Source organism: Chiroxiphia lanceolata, chromosome 7, assembly GCF_009829145.1.
Source record: "Chiroxiphia lanceolata isolate bChiLan1 chromosome 7, bChiLan1.pri, whole genome shotgun sequence".
Classification (NCBI taxonomy): domain Eukaryota; kingdom Metazoa; phylum Chordata; class Aves; order Passeriformes; family Pipridae; genus Chiroxiphia; species Chiroxiphia lanceolata.
The window spans coordinates 14018471-14036072 of NC_045643.1; the positions used below are offsets into that span (position 1 = coordinate 14018471).

The 17602-nt window shown below is 40.0% G+C and overlaps 1 protein-coding gene across 3 annotated transcripts; it reads right to left on the reverse strand.

Moving 5' to 3' along the window:
* Nucleotides 1–2409: 2409 nt before the first annotated feature.
* Nucleotides 2410–17252, reverse strand: LOC116789308 (inducible T-cell costimulator-like). Of its 3 annotated transcripts, none has more exons than XM_032693010.1 (7): nt 17155–17252; nt 14750–14842; nt 8807–8845; nt 6473–6811; nt 5412–5524; nt 4714–4804; nt 2410–4181 (listed from the first exon to the last, which is right to left on the reverse strand). In XM_032693010.1, the coding sequence occupies exons 2-6, from the start codon at nt 14829–14831 to the stop codon at nt 4715–4717; spliced, it is 663 nt and encodes a 220-aa protein (XP_032548901.1). In that variant the 5' UTR covers nt 14832–14842; nt 17155–17252; the 3' UTR covers nt 2410–4181; nt 4714. The 3 variants fall into 3 exon arrangements, with proteins under 3 accessions (XP_032548901.1, XP_032548902.1, XP_032548903.1); XM_032693011.1 differs by having other exon boundaries at nt 14750–14839; nt 17155–17175; XM_032693012.1 differs by lacking the exon at nt 8807–8845.
* Between the last annotated feature and the right edge of the window lie 350 nt (nt 17253–17602).

A 17602-nucleotide genomic window follows, 5' to 3' on the forward strand; every position in this document is an offset into this window, starting at 1 on the left:
TGATGTGTGCAGCCACTAAATCTTGTTGATAATCAGAGCTGATTTATCTCTTTTTAAAAATTGATCTCAAACCATACAAGATCTAATTGCTCCCAGGAGAAATTAAGTAGCTCAGGCACATGAATTTAGATGAAGTTCACCCCCTGACCTCTTCTTCATATCTCCAGTTCATACCTGTCCAGTTCATTTTGCCAGAAAAGCTGTTTAATCCTTCCTATTCCTCCCTTTTCTCCAAGCAACCCCACACACTGAATTGTGAACTCATAATTGTAGAACATAAACACAAATCTCGAACTTTCATCTCTCAAGAAAATGAGAATTTTTTATGACAGTGGGTAGGCTGCTATAACAATGATGGACTGGACAACTTAGGGGACTTGGGTATATGGAGTGTCTCATTGCAGTTAAAGTCAAACCAAAGGCAGAGACTACCTCCCCAGTAAACCTTGCATGGGCAGAAGTCCCTACTAACTGAATAGATTTATTTTTAACTAAATAGTTTCAATTACCCTGTATTTTTCTTGTTTTGTTTTATTATTAAGCTGTTTTTCTGCATGGCAACTTAGAGATTCAAATGCATAGGGGACTCCCCACATTATAAAACACTTTATGAATAATGATGTACGATATCATCAGTACTGATCCTGTGACTCATTTGTTTGCTTTACCCAAATTTGGGAGCCTCTTTTCCCCAGCCTTAAATAAACTTTTTAAGGTCTGTAAGAAATATGGTAGAACTTAGAACTATTTGAACTTTGAAGTCAGTGAAATACCTGTACTAAGGGAAAATGGCCCTCTTAGTGTCAGTTCATTCCCTATACTATATATTAGGTATGAAATTGCCATCTTGAAGCTAATCATTAAATTGTTAGACCATTCAGATTTGGGTTCATAATGCAGGCTGGGAAGATAAGCTTGCAAAATACATATCAAGGTTTGGATTTCAAACCAACTCGAGATATGCAGGTGTTCACATTATGATATACTTATCGTTTATCCTTCCTTACATTTTGGAGTAGCTGAAGTTGTCATCCTGTACATCTTTCACCTGTTCACATCAGATCACTCTATCTGTTTAGCAAAATCATTTTTCTGAAGTCGTAAATTTTTTTATTTCAGGTCTTTACCTTCAAGATCACAAGTGGTTCTTTGCCATACATACTTATTTGGTTTATTGACTTATTGTCTTCATGTACTCCATACTGGTACAGACTGGGAAGAGCCAAAGAGCATTAGTGGGTGTAAATACATGTGGGGTGACTTATACCAGTTATGAATCAGAAAGGATGAAAGAAGCTTACTAACACTGAATCTTGCATTAGATGTCATATGACAGAAACTGATTTTACATGACCGCTGTTGTTAGAGATTCAGCTCCTGGAAAAGCCCTAGCCAAAATAATTTTTCAGTAATAATCTCAATGAATCAATAGAAGACAAGGATGTAGAGGGAGAGGTTGTAGAACCCTCCTTGTGGAGTCTCAAACAACTGTACAATTTCTGTGACAATCCTAAACCATTACATAGCAAACCGAGAAAACATAGGTTGAGATTGTATATTAGTAGTTTATTTTACCCTCAGACCTCTGATTTCCTGGCTGTTATTTGGAAGATTCTCAAGCTTCTGCTTGTCTTGAAAGAGGATTTTTTAGAGGAGTTGGCTGTAATATTCTTATTTGAATTTTTTTCCTGCTAAAATGGTCTTTTTCCAAAACTGGGAGTTTCCAAAGTGAAGTTTTACTTTTTGAAATGATGACCTGTTAGAATATCGGGCTTTTTTTATTTGTTTATTTTATTTTAACCCTTTCTTGTCACACAGTCTATAGACTCAGTTTGTGTTATTTTTTCATGGTGTTTTCTTTTTTTTTCCTCATTTTGTCATCCTTTGTCTTCTTTCAGCTACTTTTAATTTTGAGGTATTGAAGAATGGCAGAAAGAAATTGAAAAATGTCCCAAATTAATCCTGAATGTTATAAGTATCCTGCATAAGAGGTTAAAGGAAAGGAAGAAGAGATGGGACAGTATTAAGAAAGACTTTCTCATTCAAGTAAAAGGAAACAAACAGATCCAAACTGATAGTGTCACTATCTCACTGCATAGAAACAGGGCCAAATTTTTGGTTTTCACTTTTTTAATATTTTTTTCCTTACTCCTTTTCCTGCTTCCCACTAAGATGCTATGCAGGGATAAATTTTCCTGTACTCTCTTCTCTCCCCATTGTGCTGTGGACTTTACAGAGCTTAATTCTTTCACATGACGTGTATTCATGCATGAACTTTCTTGTGGACACATATGGTATAATAAAAAAATGTTTTATTAAGAATAAAAATATATTTTTCCAGAAAGAAAGCAGTAATGGAACCTGAGGCTTCCAAATGCATTGTTATAATGAATATAAATAATTTCTCTCTCCAGTGCAGGATGTATGTATTTTGAACTGCCTTATTCACACTTTCATCATTTGTCCTTTGTCCTGCAACATCTCAAGTCAAACCTCGAGTTTTTCCTTCTTTCAGAAACTCTTTACTTCATGAATTTCCATCTCAGTCTGGTGAAAGGTTCCAGGGGGTAGGATTCTCCTCTGTTACATAGGATCTTGCATCTAGTATTTCTCATAGGTAGTAGAGGTTAGCTGTTTTCACCAATAATTTTCAAAGGCAGTAATTTCACCAATACTTTTTTAAAACGGTGAGATGGGTGTATTTGTGGAGGCACAGAGAAGAGCTTTGTTTGCTGGGGAGGTCAAGTAATTTGGCAGAGGTTATGTGTCAGGAGGATGGGACAGAATGTAATGTTACCCAACACGGCAGGGTGCCCTTGTCATCCCTGCCAAGGAGCTGGTTACCTGAGCAGGGTAGGGGCTGTGTGATTGGCAGTCCCCACCTCATTCAGTGCCTAACTAGTTTCCCTTTGCTTAATGTCACAGTTAGCAGTTTGCACCTTCTCTCTGCAACACTCCTGTGTATGCAGGTGTTTGCTGAGGGAAACCCTGCTCTTGATATACCTGCTTATTTCCTCCTCATCCCTATTTGCCCCATGAAAACAGCCTTCTCTTTGCCAGACAAGCAGGCGGTGTATCTTTCTCAGCAGTGTCCTCTGACCAACGCCTGGGTTTTTAATGTATTACAGAGAGGCTCAGAATCAATGTACCACTCTGGCAGCCAAATGGCGTCTGGCAAGACATGCAGTTTGGATTCCCAGCTGGTCATTTATGGTCAGAGTTTTGATGGATTTCACAAGGAGTATGAAGGATTGATCGTTTCATTCATACTGAAGGCCCTCAGCAATTTTCAGGCGGGTCAAGTAACCCCTAAACCCACTGGGGAAGTGGTAAAGGTTTCATGTCAAACCAAAAGAGGAAGTTAATTGCAGTGCAGAGTCCATATGGACACAAGGCCATACGGGCCTTATGGACTGTGTCGTGTTTGTGCTGCAAGACATGTGAATAGGAGAGATCGTGCCTCCTAGTTCAGGGTCTGATCCCGAAGATTTGAACTGATCTAAAGAGAAATTGTGGTCTTGAAATATATTCATCTTGTAATATATTCCTCTGTTAGTAAAAGCATTCAGAATTTAATTAAATAAGGGGAGCCTCGAGGTGTGAATGGCAAAGATGTATTGACAACACAGACACAAAAAATACAGATCACATACCTGAGGTACTGTGTCTCAGAGAAGTCTCTGCTGTACTCTCTTGGGTTTTGTTCCCCTGCTAAAGTAGCCCAAACAGAAGAGCGTGTGCAATACATCGACAGTATGGCTGTGCCACAAGGATTGGCACTGGAGGTAGTCTTTTTTTTTTTGTCACCAGTGGAAAATTAGTCATAAAGGAGACTAGAAAATAAAAGTTCTCTCTGTGACAGCACTACAGCAATCTACTCTCAAGCAAACTCATTTTCTACATTTTCTTCAACTACAAGCTGACATCTTTAACAAGCTGACACGTTGTTGGCACTTCATGTCCGAGTCAGTGGGTTGGGCAGGGTGCCAGTTAACAAACAAGGCTAGAGCAAAACACAGCTCAGAACAGTACTGGGGTGGGTGTCTCATGACTGAGCACAGGATCATCATGAGAGCTCTGGGAGGCTGGGAAAGGTGAGGAAATGCTGATTTCCCGTTGTCCAGGTTCAAGTAGATGGAAAACTGTGCTTCCAAAATTTCGACTCCACAAGCAACTTATACCTAGAATAGAAATGGAAAATCAGTTACATGAAACACCCCATATGTCTGAATCAGTCCAAATTCTTCTTCTGTTCTGTTCTGTAGCCAGTAGCTTCTGGCTACTAGGCAAGGGCTTGAGAAGGTAGGAAGTTCCTCATTCTCTACAGAATACTTGCCTAGTATAGTGATTTACAATCAGTAAATCTAGTAAATCACTTCCCTAGAAAGATTTTGGGTACCACACGTCATCTGAAGATTCTGAATGGAACAGTTTCTTATCTCTTCCTCATGCATAAGATGGCACAGACACGAAGCAGTTGCACTTCTAGGAACCAGCCTACCACTATGATTCAAAAGGTTTTCAGAGATTTTGCTTTTAATTTCATCTTCCTGCAAGATGGCAGCATGAACTCCACTAACAAGCTATTGTAACAATCCCACCCAGCCACCCACCCATCTAGGAAGCAATAGCAGAGACAGCAAGCAGTCCTTTCCCTCCCAGAGAAAGCCTTGTAAGAGACACAAACAGAGATATAACTAGGCTTCATACAACCTCAGATTCTTGGTTTTTTAGCTGCATTCACTGCTGCCATGGGCATGTATTCACTGTTGTACTCATGGGAGTTGGAGTCACACTTTCGAATCTGCCAACAGAGGGAAAATACCATGAATTAACTTGTGGTCACTAACCTTTGCCACTCCTGCCTTTGTTCTTTAAGTAGGGCAGTAACTCTGTCTGTTTTCAGTGAGAATAATAAAGTCAGAATTGACAGGCACTCACAAAGAAAACTTGCAATAAAACAAACTGAAAATTAAAAACACGCATTGCCCAAAAGAATAGCTAATGTTCATGGTCTTCCTTCTTTCCAAATGGTTCTTTGTTTAAGTGGTTTTGCACCAGAACAGTGCTGAAATTGCTCCACTGATGATTTGTTTCCCCTTCTTGAAGAAAACAATCAGGTGAATTTCTTACCAGAGTAATTTTGCTGACCTGTGCAGCATTTCTCCTCTTTCCTTTGGTTCCCAGACTTTAAATCGATAAACAATTCTGTCTTCGAAAAATTGCATTTGAGCTGCTGTCATCAGTGACTGAATTCCAGTGGTAAATTAACAACTCAGTCTTCTTGTCAAAAAACACCTCACGTGCTCAGTGAGTATGTGCCCATCCCACCCTTTAAATCTCATTAAATCAAGTTCCCCATCCATGACCCTTGCAAAAATGGTTCTGCATAATCTCGTATATTTGCTTACCTTGCTCCTTAAGCAACAGACTACAACACAGCAGACACAGGAAATCAGGGAAACTGTGATCAGGCCAATAATTATCCATGACTCCTGTCCCAGTGAAAAGCAGTCTTCCTTATCTGGACATGAGGATGCAAAAAAAAGTCATTACTGATAGTTTGCAGTTTTGCCTCCTACAGATAACTTCAAATTATTTTCACTCTTCTCTTCATATCAAAAAATTAGCAAAAGTGAGCTCTGGAGAAGGATTTTCCTGAACTGAATCACCACCTTGGAAAAGTGTATTCGGCAGGAAGCAAAATATCGCAGTTTTCCAGAAGGAGAGGTGAAACTGTTGGTACACAGTGCTCAAAGTGTAGACTGAATAGAAACCAAGTCAGGCTCGAGAGCATGATGATATTTCAGATCTGAGCAAGGCTTCAGCTTGCATTCAGTGAGTACCACAGGTGATCTAAAGGGCAGCCTGATCAAAAGAAGGGGTAGACCTTTGCTGTCATGTTTGGATAAGAAGGCAAGCTGAGGTACACAAGATCACCCTTGCCCAGATCTGGCAGAAAATATGATAGGGCATGAAACATTTGGAAAATACTATGAACATCTGGCTATCCATACAAATGGAAATGGACACTGCAGACAAAATCAAATGTCACAGCTTGATTCTGAAAATCTTTTTTAAATTCAGAGAGGGCTGAGAGATAATTTGACCCAACCACATAATTGTAGCCTCAGCATTTCAGCTTCTATCTTTGTTTATCCTTAACATTTACACTCAGCAGCTTGAAAATGGACAAGGGAAATTTCTGCTGCTGGCAAAGGTGGGACTGCAGTACCCCAAAAGCTGTAGTCTAGCTAACTTGGCTGCCACCAACAATATGCAAAGCTCAGATGAATAAATACAGAGAAGGCATGCTGATCAGTCTGCCAACACAGCTCCACTGCTACCACCCCCCTGCTAAGTAGTTTTAGGCTGTCCTGTAAATAGCTGTGCAAACTCCAGTCACATTTTTCACTGCTATGCCTAATGGCTACTTATCAGTAAACTGAAGTGAGAGGAGAAGTAAACTTACCTGGGATGTACAAACAGATTTCTTTCAGGCGGCAATCTATATAAGGAGGGGGGAAGAATACCTCCAGACAGTAGATATAAATGTCAATGTGCTTTCTTTCCAGATTTTTAAGAATGAAAGTGGTGCTGGTATTTGAATTCTTCGTCTCACAGTAGGTGACATTACTCTTGGGGAAAACATTCTCTTCATTCAAATGGAGTGTACAGATTTCCTTCTTTTCTTTCCCTTTGAAGAGGGTCATGCTGAACTCGCTCACATTTTGGGGGTTGGGAAATGTGAAGTTGAAGTTTCCATTTTCAAATTCTACCATCACCTGGGGGTCAAGGTTGTAGAGCTGATCTGAAGACATAAAATCAATAAGTATAGTCAGTCACAGAACAATGAAAAGAATCCCTAAAGTGTTAAGAAATTCCTTTGAACAAAGCAAGTAAACCAAGTGTTTGAAAATTAAGGCATGTAGGTACTCAGAAAGGCCTGGCTGTGGAAAGCAGCCCTCACAATGAGATACCATTGCATCATTCTGGTCATGTCAGACATCATTGACAAAAAGTGAGACCTGGTTTGTTATCTACTATAAGGCTGGAGAGGTCACTGTTGGCATTAGATCAGCAACCTTGATAATATTTCTCGTTACTAAAGTTGCTAAATGATAAAGTTACTAAGGTTACTTAAAATATCAGTTACTAGATATTGTTTAAAGTCTCCCCTGGACCAAACACTATATAGACATACAATCCCTACCTCAGACTGTCAGATTGTCCTATAGGTAAAACAAGGTGGGACAAAGATGATGATAATTATCTCTATTTTTGTTCATAATCTGTACCCCAGTGATTGTGGGATTATAGAATTGTGTGTGTTGGAAAAGACCCTTAAGATCATTGAGTCCAACCATTAATCCAGCACTGCCAAGTCCACCACTAAACCATGTCCCTGAGTGCCACATGTACGTGTCTTTTAATATCTCCAAGGATGGTGACTCCACAACTTCCCTGGGCAGCCTGTTCCAATGTTTGTCTGCTCTTTCAGTGAAGAAATTTTTCCTAATATCCAAGCTAAAATTCTCCTGGTGCAACTTGAGACCTCTTCCTCTTGTCCTGACACTTTTTACTTGGGAGAAGAGACTGAATCCTACCTTGCCACAACCTCCTTTTATGTAGGTGTAGAAAGTGTTAAGCTCTCCCCTGAGCCTCCTTTTCTGCAGGATAAACAACACCAGCCATTCATTTCACCAGCTCCATTGCCATTCTCTGGATATGCCACAGCACCCCAACAGCTTTCTTGTAGTGAGGGGCCCGGAACTGGACACAGCACTCGAGGTGTGGCATCCTCAGTGCCGAGGGCAGGGGGCAGTCACTGCCCTGGTTCTGCTGGCCACACTATTCCTCATACAGTCCAGGGTGCCATTGGTCTTCTTGGCCACCTGGGCACACTGCTGGCTCATGGTCAGCTGCTGTTGACCAGCACCCCCAGGTCCTTTTCCACTAGGCAGCTTTCCAGACACTCTGCCCCAGCCTGTAGCTCCACATGGGATTATTGTGACTGAAGTGCAGGACCCTGCCCTTGGCCTCATTGAACCTCATATAACTGGCCTCAGCAGTCTGTCCAGATCCCACTGCAGAGCCTTCCTACCCTCCCACCTAACACTTCCACCTAACTGGATGTTTTCTGCAAACTTTATGAGGGTGCACTTGATCCCCTTGTCTGGGTCATTGATAAAGATATTAAACAGAACTGTCCCCAAAAATGAGCTCTGGGGAACACCACTTGTGACTGGCTGCCAGTCACTACCAATCTCTGGGCTCAGCCATCCAGTCAGTTTGATGATATAGCTGAACATTTAAAATGGGATGTGAGCCCAAAACTCCTACATAACTTCCCTAACCACAAGACCCAACTTTTCTTTGTTGAGTAGATAGCGATTTGAAGCACATCATTAAGTTTCAACCTAATTACTTAGATGGCTATAGCACCTTTATCACTAACATAATGGAAAAAGTAGAAGACAGAGGTCACTGTGTGCATGCACCCGCATGCAATCCAGAAATCACATCTGACCTTCCTAAAAACTGCCTGAAAATCTCTCAGATGTTCTGCAACTCTCTCTGGGCAAATTTCTTGGAGAAGCAAAAGAAAGTAAACTGACCAAGGACCTCCTGCTACCTCACAGTTTGACTCTGTAAAGTCAGCAACCAATAGCATGGGAAACTCCTTCAAATAAAAACATGTTAAAGTGTGCTGTAAAAAAATGACAGTTTTTTTCTTCAAGGGCAGTATTTTCTGATCTAAAAAGGCATTTAAAACCATAAACCAAATTAGGCAAATGTGTCTTACCTATATTTTTGCATAGTTTTGATGAGCAGCTCTCAACTCCTGAAAAATACAAAATTGTTTCCTGTTTAAAATTCAAGAAGGGAGACGCAAGAACAAGGGCTGAGCCATGCAATGTTAAGATGCTGAAGCAATTTTTTAATTTGTATCATTAGCCTGTCTGATCCTTTCTGTGCTACACCATAAACTTATATGATGTGACAAAACAATGAAATATAAAAAGTAAAGTAGAAAGAAAATGCTTAAGGCAAGAACTTATATTTATCATACATATAGCATTTACAGATTCTGTTTTAAGAATCTGCAAAGTAATAGGTGTACTTCATAAACAGAAACTGAGACAGAAGTAAAATTTTTTCGCAAAATACTGAGGAAATCTGGCCCACGTAATATAGCACACTTTTGATTTCTCATGAATCTGAGTGTGCAATGAGCCAGCATTACACTTTGTTTCCAGACCAAAGTGCTCATTTCCATCAATGTTTATTCTGTTTCCCCCACTGCTCAGCTCTGCATCAGAGTATCTCATGGCACATCCAGAACGAATATGTATTTGATGTTCCAATATGTACAGCAAGAAAACCTTCAAGCAATGCATATGGTTTTATTCCTTTTTCAGTAGCAACTTTTTCCTTCATTGTTCATAGATGTCCTTCGTTACAGGACGCAGCCACATTTTTAATGTGTTCTGGATTGGTTCTTCAAGCTGTAGCCTCCATCATCACCCACTATGGCAATACTATGAAATGGTTTGTATGTCAGTACTGGCAACAATAGCCCAGTCTGATAGTGATTCATTTGGAATTTTTCTTTTTGCAGTGTCCTAAAATTAAATGTAAAGACAGGTATACAGACAAACAGAAAAACTGTGCTTTTCCTGTTTTCTGGGAGCCTGTGTAAGTTCTTCAGAGGCTGCTTAGATTGAAATACACTCTACATCAGCATTTTATGATGCTAAGGAATTATGGGGCAAATACTTAAAGACTTTGATAATATTCTTCTTGTTACTGCTACAGGGTAGTCTAGATCCACACAGAGAAGGTCGCCAGCTGTACCACTGATTACAAAGTATGAATAATCTTTTTCCCAAGGCACCTGTTATCTTGGTCATCTGGCCTGTATATGCACAGGAACAGAAGATTATTCTCTTTTGGGTACCTTTGTATGATCTCAGCTCTTTCTGGAAAGAGGCAATCTTTTAGTGTCCATGCTTTTTCCTTCTTTGAATCCTTGCCCCGCAATTACTGCCATTGGCAAGGGTATTTGCATGAGTGATACTAGTCTGAAATATTTTTAGTGTGACACATAAGCTAATGGACTTCTGGAAGACACTTTGCAATGCTCAGTTGGAAAGCTATAGAAACTTTACCCCTTTTTGATTGATTTACCATCTTCCTGGCTACCACATCCTTCTTGGTTTACTGTGCACAATCAGTGCCCTTATCTAAATCAGCGACAGTTCTAATATCTGTACTCTGCTCAGGACTGTTACTTAGGTGTGTGATAACAGACAAGGTATTTGGCATCTTGGACCACTGGTGTGAAGACAGGCAGCCAAAACACACAACTTGCCAACCCACAGTGAAACAGAGCTCTAGAACCACTGAATGCACAAAGTGCAAGCCCTTAAAATGTTACATAGTGTGAAAGGCTGAAAGCAAAGGTCAAATAAAGAAACAGTTCCTGATGACTCTCATGTTGCATGATGAAAAAAACCCTTGCTGCTATGAGAAGAGTATTTGAAATAAAGGTCTTTAAAAATGCTCTGTAGTTTAGTAACATATACCTTTAAAAGAGCAGAGCAAAGAGCAGAGAAATTATTTAGGGAGGGGAAATAAAGAACAAATGTGTTGGTACAGCAGAATTAGGGAACACGATGAATGCTTAAGCTACTCTGATACTTCTGAGAAGCACTTGCCTGTAGCTGAGACCTTTACACTTGTCACTGGTCATCTGAGAGGAGAGGCAGATGCTGACTCTGTCAGGGCAGCTACAGAGCCAAGTGGTGCCATATTCCCTCCATGTCCCAGAGGAGCAGGGCACTACCCTACTCTGAGCACTAAAGCAACAAATTTGAATTCATTTTCTCTGTTTGTCTCTGAGAATAGTTCAATTAGGCTGTTAGCTAATGAAATTGCCCTTTCATACAGGGTAGTTTAAAATGTTTGTCAGAGATCATGGTTTTAATCCTTGTTTTTAATGGAAAAGGGCAGAGAGAGGTCATTAAGCATTTAGTTCATGTGACCTTGTGTCAAGCTGAAAGATCGTTTTGTATCCTCTCAGACCCAGAAGCCTAAACCGCCTATTTTCAAGAAAGACTCAGTAATGTATTTCTCTGAATGAGCATTTTGATAAATGTGATGCAATTAATATTCCTTTGAAACAAGTGCCCATAGAGAAGAGTGTGCTTAGCATAGGACAAAGGCAGCACATTTTGAAATTAGATTAACAGTGCCTAAGCTTAAAACACAAAATTGGCTACATGGATGACCACAATTGGTGAGATCTGACATAAATTTTCAACTCACTGCATCAGCTCCCAGAGTGAATGCACTCACTGAATACTAAAAGGTGGCTCCTTCCCCCTCCCTGTGCCTGATTGCTGTTGTCCTGTGCCCAGTTGTGCCAGTTCATCCCTAGGTAATCCTATGGACCTGTAACATTCTGTGCTTAATGGCCAGACACACTTGGGTTGTCATTTGCCAGGCTCCAGTCAGAATGAATGTACTTTTGGTAGGTTTTGAAATAGGAAACATCCAATAATATTGAGAGATTCACTGACTAAACCTCCCTAATACCACCTCATAAATATGTGAATAAAAGACTACACCATGGTATTGCTGGAAATGAACAGAAGACTCTCACTGGTTCAATGTGCTTAAAATCTAAACATGCCTAGATTTGGCCATAAGGTCCCTCTACATTATTTTTCATAGAAGAGACAATTCAATTGCATATGAAGGTTTTGAGACAAGAGGAAACAAATCGTTCATTCGTTTCCTGGCAGTGTTACACTGTGCAGTGGCATGGAGTTGTTCCTGGCTCACCTGATGTGAAGCAGAGTCAAGACAAATATTATGGTTCAGATGTAAATCCAAGAGATGAACATGTGTATGGAAGTAACATCTTGCTATAACAAACTATGGAAAAGGATGTGCATTTGTGTATATGTTTATTTACAAACTATGGAAAAGAATGTGCATTTGTGTATATGTTTATTTACAGTTATGTCCATTTCCATCTCAATTTCTTCTTTACTGCAGCAGGAAATCCCTTCGCCAGAGGTTTGGGAATTTCTATGGTAGTGTGCTTGGATACTGAGGCCAATGGAAGGTGCATTCTTTTCATTTTAATGGGATTGCAATTTTGAGCTTTCTAGTTGCCCTTTGGCAGACCCAGTGCTATTTGAAAGCATCACCAATCTGTTACACATCTTGGTCCTAACAGAGGTTTAAAACCCACTTTCAATCAGTTTTCAAGGCTGAGGTTTAGAGTAGGAGCTTGGTTTTCTTGCTGTTTGTATTATTTGCCATGGCTCTCAGAAAGCTAACTAGCTGTTAAAAAGAAGCATAATTTCACTTGTGTATTTTTACCTCTCAAGATGAACAAGGAGATTGCAGACCCTGCTTGTAAAACAAACCCATTTGTTTTGTTAATACTAAATGCATTATGAAACTATACAGTTTTTTAAGTTGCTATAGCTTTGACCTTTCAAGGCACTCTGAAAGATGACACTGTCAATTCAGTGCCATTAGTCATATGCCTAAAACTAGCATGTTCCTATCATTCAAGAATCAAGCATAAAGAGAGGAAAGAGTGCTTCTGGGCAAAGCAAGAAATGACCAGAATTATCTTAGGAAGCCATCTATAACCTAAATTATTTTTATGATATAATTTACATTGAGAAACACCAAAACTCTTATAAAACATACCACTAAACAACAGCCATTGATAATATTTCAGAAGTCCTTCTAAGAAATGACCATGACTTCCTCCTGTATTGACAACAGGGGATCTGTGGGTGAAGAGTGATAATTCTTTGCAAATGTCAATGTGCAAAAGCTCATGTGCAGTGTTTCATAGCAAGGGCCTCAAGTGCTATGGAATCCTACTTACAGCTCTGTACTCCCAAATCTCATAGCTTATGTTTCTCTACAGTCATGCACTTACAAACTATTTCTTTATTACAGTTGGGTTATCAAATTAGAATACTCACATGTGCACATATGTATCCCCCATTTACATTGAAAAAACCCCTATCCGTAGATAGTTTAGGGCTTGCTAAGTAGGGCTTGCAAATTTTCAAGTTAAAAAACTAACAAAGAAAAAGAAACAAACCAACCAAACCACACCAAAATCTCAGAAGTTACTCTGCTTTTACTCCCAAAAATTTGCCACAATGCTGGGCAGCACTCTCTGGAGACCTAGCTTGTTTTCTAAGTAAGAGTATCGTGCTGATGTGTCTTCTGTCAAGTTGAACTTTTCTTTTAACAGGAATAGTAATAACCAGTACTTTTTATGCTGAGTACAGTGTAAGATAAAAAAACTTGAGATAACATTTCTAATTACAGGCAGTCTCTTCATCCTGTCATCTTCTCTCCCCAGTCCCCTTCCCAAATCTATTCTCCATATTTGAAGGAAGGGGGAAGGAAGGGAAAAATGTGGGTATCAGATAGAACAATTATTTGCACCCTGAAAATTACAGCCTGTTTTTACCCACAAGGAATGGCCTTTTAGGTAGCTTCAGCCATGTGTAAAAGCATGTTGGACAAGGAAACCTGTTAAATGGACTAGGTAAGAAATATGTAACATAATTGAAAGGACTTTTTGTTAGTAGATTTAAGAATAACTTTCAAAGGAGAAAAAGGGCAGCTCATGTCCCTTTAGTGATACTAATTACAATCATCCTTTCCTGTGATTTCACCCATCTTTCCATTCTATCTGAAAACTCAGTATGCTATCCATGTATTAGTTAGCCTTAGTATCTGTATTGCCAGAAGAGCTGAAAACTGGTTTTTATTTATATGAAAGCTTAAGTTTTGTATGAAACCTCAGAAGTACTTAAATTCTAGAGGGGGGATTGAAACCTATCCTTTATCACTAGAATTTCAGAAGCAAGCGTATTAATAGCCCTTGACCTTCAAAAGAGCATATTTAGATCATGCTTAATAACTGCACACACTAAATCTCAGGTCTTACTTATATTGCATTATACTAAATCCTTGGACAGAATATGTATAAAAAATAGACTCTTCCTAATCAGATATCATCTGTATTTCCATTCTGACCCATCAATAAGTGGGTTTCAGAGATAAATGTGAGCTGTGGTATTTTACTTTGCTGGGATAAAACACTGAAGCCTGCTAAATGCTACATCCATGTTTATGGCTGGACCAGGATCAGTGCTGTCACTGTGCAGCTTCTCAAACACAGCACAGGAATGCTGTGCTTCCTTTTCAGTCTGTCTGTGTTTCAAGCCTGCATCAAACCAATCTCATCCACTCTTCCACGCCATATACATTTTTCACTGCATAAAAATTCCCCGTCCAAACAACAGCGGGTTTAATATTAATAACCTGGCTTCTCTTTATTAAGCCATTCACCATCATACTACTGTAAGATCTTATGCCCAGCAAGGGAAGCTGGCTGAAGCACTACAGTCTAAGCAGCTAAAGGGTAATGCTGAGCAGATGAGCTAAAGAACATCAGCAGTTAAAACTGGTACTTTTTAGTTTCAGAGCAAATGCCCTGTGATGGCAGGAATTCTCTTCCCACCAACTCTAGTGATAATAAAGTTGAGAGCAATCTTTTTGTAGCTTTTTCCCTTGATTACCTTTATCCTCCAACCCCTTGCTATCATCTCTCATTCACTGTCTCCCATCATTGGCTTCTTTCTATTCTGTAGAGATACCTACTGCAAGGAGAATAATCCAAAATTATACTCACTGTACAGGGCTTCAAAATGAAAGCAGAGGACACAGAAAGTTACAGCAACTGACTTCATGCCTGCCTGACACAGAGGCACCATCCTTCTGTCTGCTGTGAAGATGAGGAAGAACACATGGGTAGAAAAGGAAGTGGTTTGTGGGCACTGGGGGAAATTGTAAGATAATCAGAAGGACTCTGTAATTTAACCCCTGACTACATTACAGCTATGTCAGCATTAGCTGTTGCACGCACCTGTGGAGTTTAATGCTTTTTTTTTTTCCTATCTCATGGCTTGCTGTCACGGACAGGAAGATGAAAGATTTTCTGACATTAGTTTTGATGTTCACTTCTGCAAAGACTTATTTCTGGTTAAGTCTGTCACAACAGGGGCTACAGTCACCTACAGTACACATCTACAGATGGCCATGGTCAGCAGCCTCCTTAAATTAGCTTACAATACAACTGCCCTCACATAACTAATGGTCTTGCTCTATGTGGAAACCATTCATTAGTAGGGTAGGAGTCTCTTGTGTGTCCTGGTCCTGAAATTCATTGGAAGAACGTGGCCAAATTGCAGAAAGATCCCTTCAGCCCTGTGACTTCCTAAAGGTTCACTCCAGTGTGACTTCCAGCCTGAGGTCAGGCTTGCTTTGCCTGAAGTTTCATGAGAAACTTCATGCAGCTCTGTGAGAGGAGGAAATTAGACCCAGTGCCCCAGGGCCTTAGGTCAAAAGTTTCTGTCCTTCCCTCTCCCTTGCTTTTTGCAGCACACTCTATTCCAGTGTGTTATCCATCTGAATTCCAGGAATGTTTTAGGACCCTTTGTGACAACATATTCTACAGTCATTTAGTCCTGGCTATTTATTCTATGTCTATAATAGTAAATTTAGTGCAGATAACATGCAAGAAAAGCAGCTTATAAATAACATTTAATATATTTGATACAGTTAGCACTTTTGATTGCACAAAATGAAAACACAGAGGACTAATAATGGTGCCTTACAGGCATTCCCAGAGTTGAGTTCTTGTGATGGTCATGCAGTGGTACCAAATAACTGGTGAATAACAGGATTGTGTTACAGATTCACTCCTATTTTATACTGTGTGAATAAATATTTAAATGTTGGTTTACTTCTCCTCAAGAAGTGATTTAATTTCTTTCACTACTACTGCTGTAGTAGTGTTTACATGGACACTGGCAACAAGTTTTACTTTCTTCAAATCTTTTCAAAGTCCTGCAAATCTTTGCCTTTTTTAAAATTAAAATCAGAGCTAAGCCTGAGTCAAGTCAGGATTTGATCCAAATTTTCAGCTCAGGTTTCTGGAGCCAAGCCTAAGTAACTTTAACTAGAGAAAGTTTCTGTGGTATGCTTTTAATTCTGAAGCTGAAAAGTAATATATGGAGGTCCAAACAATGATAAAGCTGCAAAAGATACATCTGACTCTGGAACTTTGCCTATGAAAGTGTGACCCACATTGGGATCTACTGAGGTTCCAGGTGGGATCATCTTTTCCATTCCCCACAAAACTCATGGGGAATGCTGAAAGATCAGAGCAGCCCTCTCCTGGCACAAGACCTTTATTGTCCCTCAAGTAAGCATAGGAGATGCTGCCAGAAAGACTTGTAGTAAAAAGAGCTGCTGCTGCTGCTACAAAATTGAAGGTGGAAGAGAATCATGTGCCAAGTACCCCTATCCATATCTTTGGGAGAGCATGCTGACAACACACCAAGAACTGAGTCCCTACAAAGCTTACCACAGGCTGGGAAGGCCAATAAAGATGGAGGGGAATTTATTCCTTTGAGAAAAGCTTTAGCTAACTTTTTACAAAAACAAGCTTCAAAACAAATCAGTATTGTTGTTAGGGTTCAAAATTTTGATGTCCTTCTTAAAAATTTAAACAGTCTGTTAGGAAACTAATTTTGATAGAGAAGACTTTTTTTTTTTTTAACCAATATATTTATTTTGGAGCAACTTACTCCTTCCCTCTCTCTCTGTGAATGTTTCAGTTATACCAATGCAGAGATGATTAATACACATCTATTTCACTTCTGGGGTAAGAATAGCTACTAGCACAGCTTGACTGGCATAGATTTCACTAGAACAATCGAAGCCAGTAAACAGTTTGTATATGTTATGTACTCTCTCTTTCCTATAATTATAGCCTGAAGTTTGGAATTACACCGTCTCTTTTTCTGCTTCCTGGCACTTGGGATTGCTAGAACACACTGATCCCTTTGTTTCAAAAGGGTCGAGCCTGGAGTACACTTTGGGGTACGTTTGGCAGCACTCTGAAGCTTGATCTAAACAGTGATTTCAAGTGTATTTGATGATGAGCCAGCAGAGCCTGGGGCTCTCACAGTGGATATTCACAAGCGAAGAGACACAAAGTCTAGCTCAGGGCCCAGCACAAGGGATGCTCACCTTCTAGTCCCCACCAACAGACTCCTCCACCACCTTTCAGTTCTTTTGTCTTTGCCTCCCTCCTCTGTCAGCACTCACCTACTTCACAAAGACATCGTTACTGCAATTTGGAAATGTTTCCTGTAAATACTACGGTTGGTTACAGTTAACCACCTGGGACAAGCAGTCTGTTTCCACAACACATTTCCTACAACTGCAACTTTTTTTGCTCACAAACACGTGTTTCCTTTTTCCATCTTCATTCATTTCTCTGTGTCTTGATTTTTACTCTCCCATCCACACATGCCTCTCAGAGCTGGCTTCTTTCCTCCTCTAACCTGATTGTCCCCCAGTCCCTGACTACCCTTCTCCTCAAGCAGAGGCTGCCCTTCACCACATGCAGTAAATCCCGTCTGAAATGTAGCCTTTCCTTCTCCTCAAGCCCTATTCTTTCCTCATGTCCTACCCA

Bases quoted from the DNA above. Each gene is read 5' to 3' on its own strand.
- LOC116789308 (XM_032693010.1), bottom strand. From the start codon at position 14,831: ATGGTGCCTCTGTGTCAGGCAGGCATGAAGTCAGTTGCTGTAACTTTC. The intron at 5,525-6,472 runs GTAAGTTTACTT...CCTCATGTCCAG, and splicing joins AATCTGTTTGTACATCCCAG to ATAAGGAAGACTGCTTTTCA. The intron at 4,805-5,411 runs GTAAGCAAATAT...CTCTGTTGGCAG, and splicing joins TCTGTTGCTTAAGGAGCAAG to ATTCGAAAGTGTGACTCCAA.